The sequence below is a fragment of the Tenrec ecaudatus genome, chromosome 5 (genome assembly GCF_050624435.1).
Source record: "Tenrec ecaudatus isolate mTenEca1 chromosome 5, mTenEca1.hap1, whole genome shotgun sequence".
Lineage (NCBI taxonomy): Eukaryota > Metazoa > Chordata > Mammalia > Afrosoricida > Tenrecidae > Tenrec > Tenrec ecaudatus.
Window position 1 is genome coordinate 80,234,636 of NC_134534.1, and position 17,041 is coordinate 80,251,676.

The 17,041-nt window shown below is 38.3% G+C and overlaps 1 protein-coding gene across 2 annotated transcripts in view; it reads left to right on the plus strand.

The window, feature by feature from the left end:
- The first annotated feature begins 3,278 nt into the window (after nt 1-3,278).
- The window catches only part of SNTG1 (syntrophin gamma 1), a 233,717-nt gene continuing 219,954 nt past the window's right edge, over nt 3,279-17,041 (plus strand). For both annotated transcript variants that reach the window (XM_075550673.1, XM_075550674.1), the window contains exons 1-2: nt 3,279-3,305; nt 10,977-11,111. In XM_075550673.1, the coding sequence (XP_075406788.1) occupies nt 3,279-3,305; nt 10,977-11,111 (162 nt within the window). The remainder of the gene's footprint in view (nt 3,306-10,976; nt 11,112-17,041) is intronic.

Consider the following 17,041-nt stretch of genomic DNA (forward strand, 5'->3'; position numbering starts at 1 on the left):
CAGAGTGGGCTGCGGTTCAATAACAACACAGACGGTGACTTGACTATCGCTGTTGCGCTCAGGGTGGGACTCAGACGAGGGTGGCACAGCGGACGTATCTGGGAAGACGAACTGGAGGACGGTGACAGGCTTGGCTGTCAGCCAGAGAATAGCGCAATACTTTCGCAGCGGAGGGCATAGGCCGGGAAGTTGAGGTGATTACTACGAGACATCTGGTATCCCTGTACGGGGAGCTTCCACTGGAGGGGCAGGCCTAGCTTCACGGGGTGATAAGAGTTTGGTACCAAAGCAATTTGGTCATCACATGAGGGAAGGTGTCCACGCAGGGGGTACAAATCATAGTGTTCGGTACTGAATTGGCCTCCCACGCAGAGAGCATAGGTGAGAAAGAGTGACGGACGTGCCCTTGGACAGATAAGCTCGTAGGAAAGCGACCCTTGCCAGTGCATCAGAAGGAAACCCTGGAGCTGAAAAAGAGGGCAACTTCCAAAGTAAAATCAGGATAACAACAGTCATAAAGAAAATGAGCCTTAGGAAAAGGAGATCACTCGATTACCAGAGTCACCAAAGACTAATGAATTTAAAAGTAGATTGATGCTCTGACTATAAACAATATAGCGTATGAAGATGCATGGCAAAATAATGGCCTATGCAAGCGACCAACATTATCCATGAGGAAGGGCAAATAATAGAATTTCTAGATGAAAAGTTTAAAGCAGCAGGATTAAGTATGTTCTGAGAGTTAAAGAAAAATTTTGGAAAAAAACTAAAAAAAAAACCAGAAAAATAATTCAAGAACACAACAACATTTTGAATAGAGAGGAAGAAAGGGGGGAGGGAAATATTGGAACTAAAAGTACAATGAACAGTTCTCTGAAAGAGCTTCATAGCAAATTTTAATTCACTGAAGAAAGACTCAGTGAGTACAGAGACTGGCTAACAGAGGTCATTCAGTGTGAGTTGCAAAAAGAAAAAGACAATGAAAAAATATGAGTCAAGTCTAAAAGATTTGTGGGACAGGCTCAAGTGGAAAATGTACACAGTTTGGGATAGCTATGAAGCAGAAAGGGAAAAAATATAAAAAGATTGAAAAGTAATGTCCCAAAATTTTTTCAAAGACAAACTGATACATCTAACATATTCAATGAACCCAGAAAAGTTAAATGCAAATTTAAGACTGTCTCAATTATGAAGATTGAACCATTGATAACATTATAGGGAGGAAGTGGTATCGCTATCAGCATTATATACTTAAATTTAGTTAGTATTAATATGAGCCAGATTCTTTTAAATGTTAGTTGTTGAATGCAACCCTCATGGTAACTGAAAATGAACTAAATTAAATATATATACATATACATATATATACATACATATACATATATATACATACATATATATATTAAATATATATACATATATATACACATAAAATGAACTAAATTAAATATATATACACACACACAAAATCAGGGTGCAGTGGCATGAAGGCCAAAGGAAAAAATCCTTGGTCCAACTATCGTGTCAATTTTTGCTTAAATGATTTCCCATTAAGTGCTCATGGTCATCTCCTTCCCATTGAGAAAATCTATCAAGACTACTCCTTTAGAGTCCTAAAAGCATTTATCATAACTTATTGTCAATTTTTCATACTGCGATGATTTGTATGCTACTACCAGCATTTTAATCACCTAAAAGTTTATGCATGGTGGACAGATTAGAGTTAATTCCAAATGAAGGCGGACAAGAAACAAGGAACGAGGTGGTCCACTTCTGAAAATGTAGCTAGTGAAAACCTTTAAGTAGCTGCAGAACATTGATCGAATTCTGGAAGGTGAGCCCCCCAGGATGGAAGGCACTGAAAACACAACTGGAAGATGACTGCTTTCGGCAAGTAGAGTCAACCTTAACTATACAGAAAGAGCAAAGTTTGGGGGACCTTCATTTGCTGATGCAACACAATTTTTTTTAAAAAAGCTTCAAACATCGATTAATAATCATAACATGTAATGTACAAAATATGAGTATAGGAAAATGTGTAATTGTCAGAAGTGATATCGAACCCATAATGATCGATGACCTAGGTGTTAGTGAGCTGCAATAGACTGGTATTGGCCATGTTGAGTTACTAATATGGGAACGATAAACTGAAAGGGGATGGCATCACATCCATTGTTAAAACAGAACATTTCAAGAGTTATCTTGAAATACAATGTTTTGTTTGATAGGATAATGACCAATAATCTACAAGGAAGACCAGTTATTTTTACTATTATTCAAATTTACATGCCTATCCCTAAAACTGTTGAAGAAATTAAATAAACTTACCAATTTCTTCTGTTTCAATTTTATTAACTTATAATAAAGACACACTGGTAATTACAGGGGATCAAAAATTAGAAATAAGAGGAAAGATCAGTAGTTGGAAAATATGGCCGTGGTGATAAATTTTATACTGGAAATTATGTGATAAAAATTTCAAGATGGGCAACTGTCTGAAATTTCTTATGGGAGCAGATAAACTCAACTTTCTCCAATGGATCAACAGGTGGGTTTGTAGATGGATTTGAACTGCTGACATTGAGGTTGGCGGCCCAAGGCTCACTCAATAGTGCCAACAGGACTCTATTTAGATCCATTTAGTCTGTATCTATTATCTAGGTATTGCAGGAATTCTAAATGGGTCTATATTGGATACTTCACATTTTGTCTTAATGTTATTCATTCTGTTAAAAAGCTTGCTTCCTTTCATCATACTGTTTCAAAATAAAATTGTAATTTCCAGAGATAATTATTCATGTGTATAACTTTTTAATTAAAAAGAAACACACTTGTCAATTTTTTATTTCAGAGATAACCACATAAAAAGCAACTTTTAATTACTGTTTTCCCAGTCTCTTCCAAAGCTGCAAACTCTGATATCAGAATGAAAGTGGAAATTAGCTAACACTTGAGAGAAGAAGTTAATCATATAGCTTATTATCTATAAACGTCTAGCCAAGGTGAAAGGATGATAGAATACATAATCTCAAACATAATGAATGACTGCCCTGGGTTTATAGCTACACAAACTATTTTCCTCACCTCCTTTCCCCCTTTGTCTCTCCTCTTGACATTATAAATTCTATATTCCCGATAAATGGTGAAAACTCAGTTTTCCAGGGAGTCCTGGTTTTGAAATTTTTAATACTGTCTTGTTGCTCTGCCCTCTCACTTGAAACTCTGCTTCATTGCTTGCTGTCTTTCTTTCAGACTACAACTTCTGTGGTACCTAGCACATGGATTTCAGGACCACCTGTGAAGAGGTAGGTTCAGTCGTCTTCTACTTCTAAAACGAGGGAGATAGAAATAGTTCATCCTACTTCACATAGCTGGGACGGAAGGATGCATGAGGAGCCCATATCATTTTAGAGGAAGTTATATTTCAGTCAGATTGAAACACTAGAATGCCTGGGAAGCCTCTTTTTTATGAAGAAGGCTATTATACATTTGATCTGACTACATTGTTTTTCACCACACACTATGCACTGGATGACTTCAAATACTGAAAGTGTAAGAGGAAATTCTCATCACATAAACAGTTATACAATAGAAGATATCAAGCTTGGTAAGATAGTCAGAATGTTCCTTAGAAGTGAAGATGGTGAGATTTTGTTCATATCTTTGCTGTCTGTTATCAGGAGGGACTAGTCCATGGGAAAGAACATCATGCTTGGTAAGGTAGGTCAGTGAAAGGTAGGAATACCCTCCACAGGATGGGCTTACACAATGGTTGCAACAATGGGCTTAAACATAGGAGGAATTTTGAAGATGGCACAGGACCAGGCAGTGTTACTTTCTATTCTACAAGGGTCCTCTATGAATTAAAACTTACTGATGGACATTAACTGCAAGAACAAAAACAATAGCAAGATATCTCCTTGCACTAAACTCTTCTTATTTTATAATTCAAATGTTAAGTATTTTAATATTTAACTATTAATAGATGAAGAAGTCCCGGTGCTGTAGTGGTTTACATGTTGGACTCTAACTGCAAGGTCAGCAGTTTGAAACCCAGTCTCTCTATAGGAGAAAGTTGAGGTTTTCTATTCCTGTAAAGGAGTGGTTCTCAACCATCCTAATGTCATGACCCTTTCATACAGTTGGTCGTGATCCCCAACCATAAAATTATTTTTGTTGCTACTTTATAACTATAATTTTGCCACTGTTATGAATCATAATGTAAATGATATGCAGATGTAATTTCATTGTTACAAATTTGACATAATTAAAGCATAGTGATTAATCACAAAAACAATATATAATCATATATTGTGAAATATTTATTTCTAATTACAAATAAATTAAATTTTGTCTTGAATCATGGTGTAGCATGAGTAACAGTCTTAATATAACAACAGTAAACTACATTGCTACATTGCTACATTATGTGACAGGAAGAGGGAAAAGCCAACTTCATCATGAAAGTTGAGATAGCTTCTTTCTCAGCAGATCAGATATTCTCGGGGCAGTCTTTGCAAGAGCACAACGAAGATCTTCTTCCACAACAAGTTTACTTCTGTATTTAGACTTGATAACCAACAAGCTGGAAAACCCTGTTTCACAAAGTTATGTTGTTGGAAATGGAAGAAGGAGGCACAACACAGTCTCAGACAGAACAGGATATGACTGCAAACACTTGATCCAGAATTTTGTAACTGTCATTGTAGAGAAGTCAGTTCTCACTGCATCGCTGTTAGTAAGTTCAGTGAACTCCTCTTGTGGTGTCTCAGGAACATCTTTAATTTTGGCCGTGAATGAACTTCAAGCAAGTGCAAATGGGGTGTCAGGTATATTTGGAAAGTATGATGAAACTTTGTTTGCAACCATGTGCAGGTGTTCTTTCACAAAAATTATCATATTCCTTTGGTCTGGTTCAATGTCATGTTCTTCAAAGAAAGTAGCTAAGGTAGGCAACATGTACATTTTATTTTCATCCACTTTTTTCCCAAAGCTGATGTTTCATTTGGAATGATCAGATCTTTTCAGACATAGCAAGGCATGTTGCATTTGGTCCTTGCAGTGATTGATTTAACTCATTCAAGATGGCAAAGATGGCAACCAAGTACGCTATTTTCTGAAGTTCACTTTTATCACTGAAAAGTGCTTTGAATTGCGGTCTTGCTTTCTGATTAAAATACATTTTGAGTTCATCACGAAGCTCAAAAACATGTTTTAAAACTTTTCCTCTCGAAAACCATCTCATTTCAGTGTGAAATAGCAGAGCATTAATTGGCACATCCAACTCATTGCACAGTTGTGGAAACAGTCGATCGTTTAAAGGGCTCACCTTTACAAAATTGACAGAACTTTTGACACTTTTCATGACTTCGTGTAACTCTTGTGCCAGTGTCCTCATTGCTAATATTTGCCAATGAATCATGTAGTGAGTTTCGATGACTTTTGGTGACTCATTCAGTACCAAGCATTGAAATCCAGATCGACAGCCTAGCATAGCTGGAGCACCATCTGTGCAAACACCACAAACCTTTTCCCAAGAGATCTGATGCTCTTTCAGAAATGAACCAACTGTCTAGTAGTTGTCATTTCACGAGGCTTGCACAAAAGAAACTAATCTTCAAAATCACTATCATTAATATACCTCACATAAACCACTATGAACAATTTGAAATGTCTGTAAATTCATCAAACTGGATGCTAAGTATTAGAAGTGGAGCAGATTTAATTTCCTGGATTACCTGATCAAGGATATCAGCAGACATGTCATTTTCCTCTGGAGACAGTGTCATTAGATAAGGAAATTGAACTCAATTTTGTAACAAATTCATCTCCGGTCATAACTCAAACACCTTTCCCTTCATCGTATTTGGAGTTGTTATTTGTCGTCTTTGGATCATACAGGCTGGTGTGTTTCTAAACTATGTGGGCTTGCTTGATGGCTCACTAAGCTGGATGCTTGTCTAAGTACAAGCCTTTAAGACCCCAGACACTAATCCAATCGATATCTGGGCACCATTTGCTTTCTTTACCACACTTTGCTGTAGCACCTTTACCTTCAGTGATCACTTCGTAACGCGAGTATTGTGCAGGGCCCTGTTATAAGAACTAAGTGTTCTTGGATTGGGACTGGAATTAAGTGGTGCCCCAGAATCACCCACATGCCCACAGGTTATGTACGACTCTGTTTTCCTTTTAGTGGTCTTAATATCATTGTATTACCGAGAAAATAAAGAAACCAAAAACAAATTATTAATCATAACCCTAAGGTATCAGGCTATTTTACTGATAACATCAATAATTTTTCCAAAATGAGGTTATGTGAGTATAGTACAGCTGTGAATGGAAATCAGTAACTTATCATTTTGTACACATTGAATTTTTACCTGATTGAGTTCTGATTACATTGAGCATGGGGATTGATGATAGTGGAAAATTCCCTGTGACATTTCTTACAAAGGCAAATCTTTGTTTTCAGATTAATATATGCCATATTAATGCAAGGAGGGAATTGAGATTTTTACATATATAGTGATTCTGGTTCCCCTTTCATTGGATGACTATTAAGGCAAGGATCCTAACCAAGGTCCAATGGCCACCAATTCCACCGTCTTGGGGGGACTATCAAATGTTTCTTCTCTCATCGGGGCATTTCAGGCTGAAGTACAATGGCCCCAGGTAGTTTTGAGGGAGGGCACAGTTTGTTCAGTGGGTTTTCCTAACAGAGTCCTTCTGGTGTGCCTTATGGGGGATGCAATGTTCCCTGGAAGGCCTGGGTCTAAGATCAGTATAGTTCTTGGTCCATGGCACGGTTCACCAAGGGTTAGGTAGAAACTAATTCAAAAGTATGTAGCCAGGAACAAGAACTCTTTTTATTCTCCCCTTGGGTTCTCTACTATTGTTGCTGAGCATCCTTTCATGACATGAGGCAGCTCCTCCCCATTTGTCCATCGATAGAAATATAAATGCTCCTCTGAAACATAGATGCTCCCCTCCCCTGGACTGCACTTGATTTCCATGTATGATTCTCTTCTCATGCCTGTCCATGTGTGATAGCCTTGTCTTAATGTTGTGTGGTACCAAGTGGATGGTCTTCTCTCCTTTTCCACTCAAGCAATGTTATATTATTGCAGAAACTTTAGAACATGCATTCTTTATGATCTGTAACTCTTGTCCTCTCAGTAACAATCATGAGCTCATTGTCTGAAGTCAGTTTTCCAGAAATTTATCTAATATTTAGGTGAACTTTATGCTTTACCTGAGTAAATTTTAGTTAGGAGCGCATCATCAGTGTGCTGAGAGAAATACCAGAGCGGTGTTTCAGTACTGCAGTTAGTCCCCGAATCCTCTTTCATGTCCTTTCAAGGTCAACTAATCATGCACTTTTGAGCTCTGGGGGAAAGCCTCTATCTCACCCTCAAGTTGAGAAACAGGATTATTTGTGATTTTGAACTATTCGGTTATGTTCTACAACAGGGAAAACGAACAACCCAGAGTAACCGTACATTAGAAAAATTGCAAATAATGTTATTTTACACTTGAGTATGCTCTTATTTTGTCTTCTCTCTCCCCTCTTTCCTACCTCAGACGGTCTTTATTTTGTTAGTCAACCAAATAGCATTGCAGATATGAGATTTTTTTTGACATGAAAAATGTGGTAAAATATGTCTTCTATTGAGGATAATATGCTAGGCTTGTGCTAGAGATTTTCCCCTTGGATTGTCCTCTGGAGAAGGAGCGTGGGTGGCATAGCGGGTATGAATTCGGCTGCTACCTACAAGGTCAACAGGTTGAAATCGCTGAGAGCTCCACAGGAGAAAGATGCAGCTTTCTACTCCTTAAACAGTTAGGGTCTCGGAAACCCACAGGGGATTTTCTTCTCTGTCTCATGCAGTGGCTATGAGATGGCATTAACTTCATAACAGTGAATTTGGTTTGGGTTTTTGGTCCTCTAAGGCCAATCGATCAGCACATACTGAGTGGTCTTTTGCAATAGACCCATGAAACAGAAAGAAGATTGCCCTTATTTCTTCCAGCGCATTTATTCTTATAAAAATCGCAGCATCACCCTTATCAAAAGGATGTAAACTAATATTAGATTATGTGATAGAGTTTTGAATGATACACATCAGTATACAAAAAAAACTTCATAGAAAGTAAGTTTTGGAAGCTGCAGTATATATAGATATAGATGAGATAGATATAGATATAGATAGCTATAACTATAGCTATAGCTATAGATATAGATACAGATAGATATATACTGCAGTATATATAGTGGGAACTAGTACTATGCAATATTCTTTTAAAGAAATTAGATCTTAAAAATTATCATGGTCATTTATATTCCAAAGAGAATCCTGCTATCACTTTGCCTGGGAGCTTATGGAGCTTATGGTCCTTAAATTCTAAAGACAGACATGTACTCATATAGATTCTTATAGCAAAGTGTGGTGAAGGAATCAAATGGTTCCTGGCTGGCAGAAAGAATAGCATCTGGGGTCTGAAAGGCTACTCTGAAAACGGAAGCCATCTAAGTGAGATGCCAGTTAAGTAGCCACAGAAGAATGACACCAGCCTGTGTGTTCCAAGTATAGCAATTAATAAAATCCAGGATCAGAGGAAAGAACCATATCCAAGGTTAAATTTGAGAGCCTAGTTTGGTGAAGGTTATGGACGATAGGGAAAGACAAAAATTTATCTGTGGATCCTGTGGATTAAGCCTCCAGAGAATCTCCTCTGACCATTGGTAAGAGCACAGTTTAGCTACCAGATAGAGTATAGTTGGAAAATAGAGTAACACAGATAGAGGTATAAGTTAAAATGTATACCTTTGAATTTATTCTCCCTTTTGATCCTATTTAAATTTATTTTCATTTTTCCTCTTTCTTTTGGATTGAGGTTTTTCTGTGCTCTGTTTTTTTATAGTTGTTTTGGGGAGAAGTGGAGAGTGTGTGCATGTTTTTCTTTATAAGAAACGCAGGATAAATAAATCTATAAAGACTGTAACAGGTTTACTCATTTCTTAGGGTTATGGCATGGCAGGTTAGTGGGAAGTGGGGAACTCTTAAGAAAGAGTACAACAATGAAGAAATTGTTCTAAAACTGATGGTGGTGATGATTAATTACTGTGTCATACTGGGTTGACTGGAGAAAGAAATTCAGACTCTGAAAGAAAGAGCTTTATATCAAAGAGTAATTGTATATTAAGAAAATGCCCCAGTTCAGCCTATATCAAGTCCCTAAGTAAGACATTAGCTCATAAGTCCAACACTAGTCCAAAAAATCCTTCTTCAGACTCATGATGTCACATGCTCTGATGCAAAATGCAGGAAGACCACAGGCCAGTGGGCACAAAGTCCTGTGGATCCAATGACAGTGGAAGCATCTCAGTGTTGACAGAATTCTCCATGTGGATCCGCCAGCTCTCCAAGTGTGGCTTTTGAGCAGTGAAGCAGAGAGTGGAAGTTCCCAAAATTCTCATGAGAAGCCCAGGCCCACAAGGAGGCATTATCAGGCTAAACTCTACCCCTTCATTCTTAATAACTTCAAGTTGACATGAAATTATTTAACTAACACAATTTAATGTTTAAACCATTGACTTGCATGGTATGTGACTTCTATGTCAAAAAAACTGTTAAAATTTTTAAAACAATGGCTTACTAATTATTACATGAAAGATAAATTTTCAAATTATTTATTGTTCCTGTTGACATTTTGGTACAAAGAACTACACATAATATTCTACCTTAAAATTAGCTTTCTCTATCTCTTTGATGAATGTTGACTTCATTTGCTACAAAGAATATTTATACCAATCTCAGCAAACTTTCAACCCTGATGTATATCAAAAGTGCAAAGATTCACTATTAAGTATTCATTAGCAATTATTAAAGTCCCAATTGAAAGTGATGAATTCTTCCTTGACTACTTTCACAGTTCCTAGGAACCTGTGAAGCAATACTATTGGATTGGGTAACAGAAACTTGCTCCTGTCTGGGTTCTGTTTCTAACTCGCTGTGCTAACTCCAGCACTCTCCTCAACTTCCTTCTTAACACAGTGAGCATGGTGTGTGTGTGACTGATAGGTAGATAAGATTTCAACTTAGAATTCAATCATACAGAAAGAAGTAGTGGTCACCTAATGCCGGGGCTGAAGAGTACATTTTTGGGGTGATAAATATTTGAACATTCATTGTGGTGATGGTTAAATAACATAAATATATTGCTAAGTTACTTTATGTTGGTGCTGACTTACAGCAGCCTTCAATACAATAGAATGAAACACTGCCTGGTCCAGCATATCTGCATGACTGTTGCTGCCTTTGTGCCAGTTGTTGCACCTACTGTGATACCTGATCTCGCAAGGGGGTTTCTTTCTCAATAGCTTTCTACCACATATGATGAACTTCTCCATTGTTCGATCCCTCTTGATAACATGCCCAAAATGTCAAGACTAAACTTTGTCATCCTTGCACGTAGGAGCATTTTGGCTGTACACCCCCCAAGACAGAATTATTCTTTCTGTTTCTTTTTTTAACAATGCATGGTATATTCAAAAGTCTGCAATTTAAATGTGTGAAATGAATCATATATGAAATGTATCACAATGAAACTTCGATGAGAATGGTATTATAACTATTAAAACTCAAATTAAAAACATAGTACACAAATTATGAATAATTATATCAAATGTTCAGTGGGCTTTATCTGATTTCTGATTTACTTGACCACATTTCTTCATGCTCTGAAACCGTGTGTGTATATGTATATATGTTTGTGTATATATGTATATATATAAAGTATTACATTTCAGACTAATCAGAGATCATTATTCAGGTCTAAAAAAATTATTGCTCATGTTTTACTGTAAATAGACCACAAAAATATGGTACACTCTAAGCTAAGTATAATTTCCTTCTCTGTTTTGCTTTTCCCTTTTCTTTGTTTTTGTTTGTTTGTTTGTTTGGGTCATGAAGACAAAGACCGGCATCTGTTTGTTGCAGGATGGTAATCAAGAGCCTTTCAAAGTAAGGCTGCACCTTGCCAAGGACCTTCTAATGATCCAGGAGCAGGATGTGATTTGTGTGTCTGGTGAGCCTTTCTATTCGGGTGTAAGTAGCTTTTCCTTTCGTTGAAATGTGTTATTTTTGTAATGCAAATGTTTATTTGTTTTGTTTTTTTACAGAAAACTCAAACTCATTTTACGTGACAATCCTCCTGCTTGTAATATTTACATTATAAAGTGATGCGTGTCCTCTATCATTACACAATATAGATTTAGGGCCCTTCTAAGATATCTTATATATGACACTCCTATTTTCTGATGATAGGACACAATTTACGTAAAATGAGTATGCTTCTCACTCTTACAAGGAACATGAAATTATGTCTGTGCAGATGGTCTCCTTGCTCCTGTGTCATATTTTTAACACGAACCAGAGCCACCCTGGAGCCATCACTAAGCGTGGTTGAATCAGGAATATCTTGGTAAAGGTCACTGGATGCCTCTTGGATATTTCCTCTAGCAATCTGAGCCTGAATATTTCTGTGAACAGTCTTGAGAGACTTATGTCTGTTTAGTGTAGCAAGTTCTTATCGCCGGTCCTCTAACCAGTTGGCATATTATGCTGATGATGATCCAGCCTGAAGAGCTAGACTTATCACTCAGAACCCACTGGTCAAATGGTGTATTAGCACTAAGTCACAAATATGAGCAACATCCTTAAGTAAGGTTAGATTTCATAGGCTAAAAAGATTTTTTCATAAAATAAGATGCATTCTTTAGTTGATTTTTCACCAGGAAATGAGATTAAGCCTATTATATGAGAAATGTTGCTATATCTTATCTAGGAAGAAATGATAGAAAAAAATACCAAACAATATTCTCTCTGGCCTCACCAGATGGCTTTATTTATTTAGTATCAAGACTCAATTCATAGATTATTAACAGACTCTCATTGCAACATTTTTATTTGCTGGTGAACATGCTGAGCTTGAGGATTCACATCACACAGGTGCACCCATGGGTGGCACACGAAGCACTTCACCCACAGGCCTTTGCTAACTAACAGTGTTGGTGCTGCTATAAGGGAGGGGAATGATTTAACATACCTTTTCTAGCCAAAGTCTCTACCTCCCACCAAATGACCTTGTCTTGCATTTTTCTGGTAAAAAGCTGGGGGGAAAATATTGATAGGCTTCACTTTTGAGTAATTGTGAGCAGGATTCCCTGCAGTGCCATCCTGCTGCATAGAAAATGAGCCCTCTGCGAAGCAAGGGGAGGGACTCGCTTATCAGCAAGAACAGTGGACCACGTCGTGTGGAACCAAGATTCCTGTGCAGTGGCCCTCCGGGCTCTAGGAAATAGCTAAAGCATCGGATAAGCAGCAGCAGAAGAACTAAGAACCAGAACATGTAGAAGAGTTGTGGGCATTCCAAATAAAACTGAGTGCTTTGTGCAGGAGGCTGGTTTGTGGAGTGGGGTGCCATTGGGCACTTACTTGGGGAAGCTGGGCTTGCTGACCCAGGGAAATATAGCTGAGTGCCCAGGGCTGACGCTCACTGCAGTGAAGTGGCTCTGGGCACTTAATTCAAGGAGCTGGGATGCTTGGCCCACGGAGCTTGAGCTGGATGTTTTCCAGTTGAGGCTTCCAGCAGAGTCGTATATCCATGTAGGCATTTATCAGCAGACCTGAAATGATTCGTAACATGTCCCAAGAAACGGCTATCCTGAGAATTTTTCACTTTCATTGGAACTTGTTAACTTCCTCAATGACACGTTTAATCATGAATTTTGCCACGAGTTCTATGCAGCTATTACCAGGGATAGCAGAACCCAGAGAGTAAAGAAGGTTAAATACGACAACACAGTTGTTAAGTGACTTCAAATGGATTCTTATTTATAGAGACCCTGTATACAACCAAACAGTATTACGACCTAGACGTATATACTATCCTCACAAATACTGCTACATTTGAGACCATTGTTGTCTCCACTGTGTCATTCCATCTGGTTGAAGGGCATCCTATATTTTTGGTTAACCTGTATCACATACAATACCATTCTCCACCAACTTGTTTCCCCTAATTATATGCCCAAGAACATAAGACAAAAACTGGCTTTTTTTGGTTTTAAGGTGGATGTGTTGTTCTTATGTTAGTCTTCATCAATACCATACACCAGAGGTCCCACTTTGTCTTCTTATTTTCACTCATTTTCCAGCTTTGCCTTGCTTCTGCAATGATCCAAAGTGCCATGGCTCTAGTTAGGCTTGCCTTAGTTGAGTTAGTTAAAGATTATTGTGCCAACCTGGCCATTGAACACATGTGTGCTTAATTGAAGGGCGGAGAGATAAATGGCTCAGTGAGCTTCGCCTTTCTAGTTCTCAGGTCTCTTACTTTGTGACGGTTGGATCAGGGGGCAGCTGCCTTAGCCAGTTTCCTGCTTCAGCTGGCAAGGCTCACTCCCTGCAAGACATCCCTGAGGAGAAGCCACATGGACCTACCCTGTTGCAGCCCTGGGTGCTGAAGCAGTCATGCCAGTGCTGAGATGCTTACACTTTCACTGATTCGGCTATCCTCCTGCAGTTGGCATTAGTGCGTATGTTTTGTGGGACGGAGGAGGACTTTGTGGATTGGTGTTGGACATATGAGCTAAGGTTGGACTTGTGGGCTTAGGCAGGGCTGGGTTGGGATGTTTTCTTGATGCACACTTTATATAAAACTCTCTCTTACACATGAGTTTCTGTGGATTTGTTTCTCTAAAGTACCCAGATTAACACATTAGTGTTCAAAGTGACAACTTTTCTTTTTTATCACTTTAACGATGTCTTTTGCAGCCTATTTTCTCAGTGCAATGTGTCTTTTGATTTTTTTTAACTGCAGCTTCCATGGACATTGCACCAGCCACTAAGGTTAAAAATAAAATCCTTGATGGAAGTATTTCCTCAAACTACTGCTTCTTAGTCCAATTTTAAGAGTTTTGTTCTCTTTATGTCGAGGTGTAATCCATATGCAAGGGTAGAGTCTTTGATCATGCTCCGTCATCGCTTCCCTTCCTCTGCACTGGCAGAAAACCAAGATTGTGGGATCTTAACGAGTCTTCCTTCAATCCTGTTGCTGTGTTCTTCATATAGTTCTGCTTCTTGGATTCTTCACGTAGCAAACTGATTGATTACTTGTGGGGAAATATACAACCTTTGTAGATACCTTTCCTAATTTTAAACTACACGGTCTCCTCTTGCTCTTATTGAACAACTGCCTCTTGCTCTCTGTCTGGGTTCTGCAGGAGAACAATTAAGTCCTATGAAATCCCATTCTTCATAATGCTACTCTTCTTTGTCATGGGCCAGACAAGAAGTGATAAATGAAGAGGCAGATTATAACATTCATTGCTCCAAAGTACTTGTTTTAAAAAAGAGCATTTCAAGATCTGTCCTCAAGAACAATGTCAGTAATAGCATACTTCAATGAAGACAGATAATATTACTATTATCCAAATTTATGTACCAACCACTAATGTCACAGATGAAAACATATTGAAGATCTAAACCAACTTTTGTAGTCTGAAATGAAGTGAACATGCAATTAAGATAAATTCATCATGACTGTTGATTGATTTTCAAAAATTGGAGATAAGTGATTATTAGTTGGAATATACAATCTTGGTGATAAAAATAAGATAGAAGATTGCTTGATAAAAATCTCCAAGATCAACAAACTATTAACTGAAGTACTGAAGAACACACCCCTAATAGCTCACATATACATTTAAAGTGAATCTGAAAGAAGCTATAACACATCAGCAAGAGCCAAAGTATAACCTTGAGTTTATGTTCTGCTTTTAGAGACCATCTCAAGCGATGACTTTAAGGGCATCTTACACGAGGAGAGAAAAAGACCTTTGAAAAGACAGGAAAGTAAGAAAGGCAAGCAGAAGAGTCAGATTGAAATGGATGTCAGAAGAGGCATCTTAATGTTGAAGTGAAATTTACCATTAATGTAGAGAAATTAGAGCAAATGAAAGAGATAAAGTACAACAAACAGCTGATGGGAAGATCTGAAAGGACAATTCAAGAAGGTAAATTATTCTGATAAAAGGTGCAAAGACCTTGAGCGAAAAAAAAAACAAAAGGGAGTGGTCTACATTTCTCAAACTGGAAAGCACTGAAGAAAAGAATTTAAACCATGCGTCAAAATATTGAAAGGGTCTACAGGCAAAATAGAAAATGGCACAGTAAGCATTAGAGGATTGACGGAATACAGAGTCATTGCACCACAAGGGACTGCTCAGTGCTTATCATCTCAGGAGGACGCACAGGATCCACAGCTGATGGTATTGGGGAAGAAGTCCAAGCTGCACAAACGCCACTGGTGAAAAACGAGGATTCAGAAGCTAGTAGAATACCCAGTGAGAGTTTTCAACAAATGAATACAGAAATGGAAGCTCTTCCTCCGCTAGGCCAAGAAATCTGTAACATTCGTGATTCCTGCTGGTGCTGTTTCCATAGAGAGGTGAGGCAATGGAATGCATAAATTATCTGACAATAACATTATTATCCCACTCAGTTAGTTTTTGCTGAAGATAAGGAAAAAGGCGATCACAGCAGTTCATCAACAGAGGGTGGCCAGTTATGAGAGCTAGATTAAGAAGATGAGAGGGGTATTATTACAACTAAATATAATGAACAATTTGCAGAATATTAACAGTTCATTTGTCATGGACCATTGAAAGCATTTCTAAGTTCTAAACCTAGGTTTCAGGAGTGCTTGAAGAGGTCCATCAGGTTACCCTTTCTCCCCTCGAGTTCATAGAAGTATACTTCCTTTATACTCTTGTTAATGAAAGTGGACTTGTGGACTTGTCTGATTTTCCTTTAGTGAAACGTCGTTTCAGGGGAGAAGAATGTGGTTCATATAACTGGTTGGAATATGTGGGTCATAAAAGCTCAAATACATTTTTTGAATTTGTAAAATTTAATATTTCAACACTTAAGTAATTGTTCCAGGTTTTAAATGTTATCCCCTAAATAAAACCCATATATATCTTATCACTCTCGCTAATGAAATTGTACACATGAATAACTCTCAGAATTCCAGAGAAGACCAAGCCAGAAATAAAGGGAAAAGCCCTGGGATAACGTCATCAACTGTGAGAAAGCATTTGACAAAATTCAACACTTCCGTGTCAGGAACAGGAGCTCTGGGAGCATAGTGGGTTGCTTGTTGTCCTGCTGACTACAAGGTCAGCAATTCCCAACAACAGCTCTACTGCTACAGCAGACTTTGAACCCCTGTAATGAGTTTCAATGCCAAAAGCACACCAGGGTCAGCTCTACCCTTCCTTGTACGGTCGCTATGAGTTGGGATGTACCCGATGACAGGGAGTTTGGTTTGGGTTTAGATAATAAAGAGTAACAGACAAACTGGAATACAATCAAGCAGCTATAATCTGATAAAGGACTTCCAAGGTAAACTAGAGCCCTAGGGACATGGCGGTCACACTTTGGGCAGCCACGCTAACCACAAGGTCGGCAGTTTGAAACCACGAGCGGCTCTGTGGGAGAAGATGAGGCTTTCTACTTGAATCAAGAGCTACAGTGTCTGAAAGCCACAGAGCCAGTTCTGCCCTGTCCTGTAGGGTCACTCTGGGTCCAAATTGACTCGCGGGCAGTATGAAGCTATGCCAACAGCTAGTATCATCTTTAATATGAGCATTTTCACCAAGATTGAAAAAAAGGCAAGAATGATAACTTGCCTTACTTCTCAGCATTGTTGTAGCTGAGACAGAAAGAGAGAAAATGGACAAAGATGATATAACTATTCAAAGAAAGAGATAGAATTGTCTTAGCTGTAAACTTACTGATGGTTCAGATAGAAAATATTGGTTCAAGCATTTCCTCTCTGCTCTTGTCCTGTTCAGATGAAAGCATTCAGACAAGAGTCAGAGACAAGGTTGAATGTGACCGGTGAGTTTATTAATGGGATCCTTCAGTGTGAAACACCAAAGGGCCCCCAGCTAATCTGAGGCTGCCACCGAATG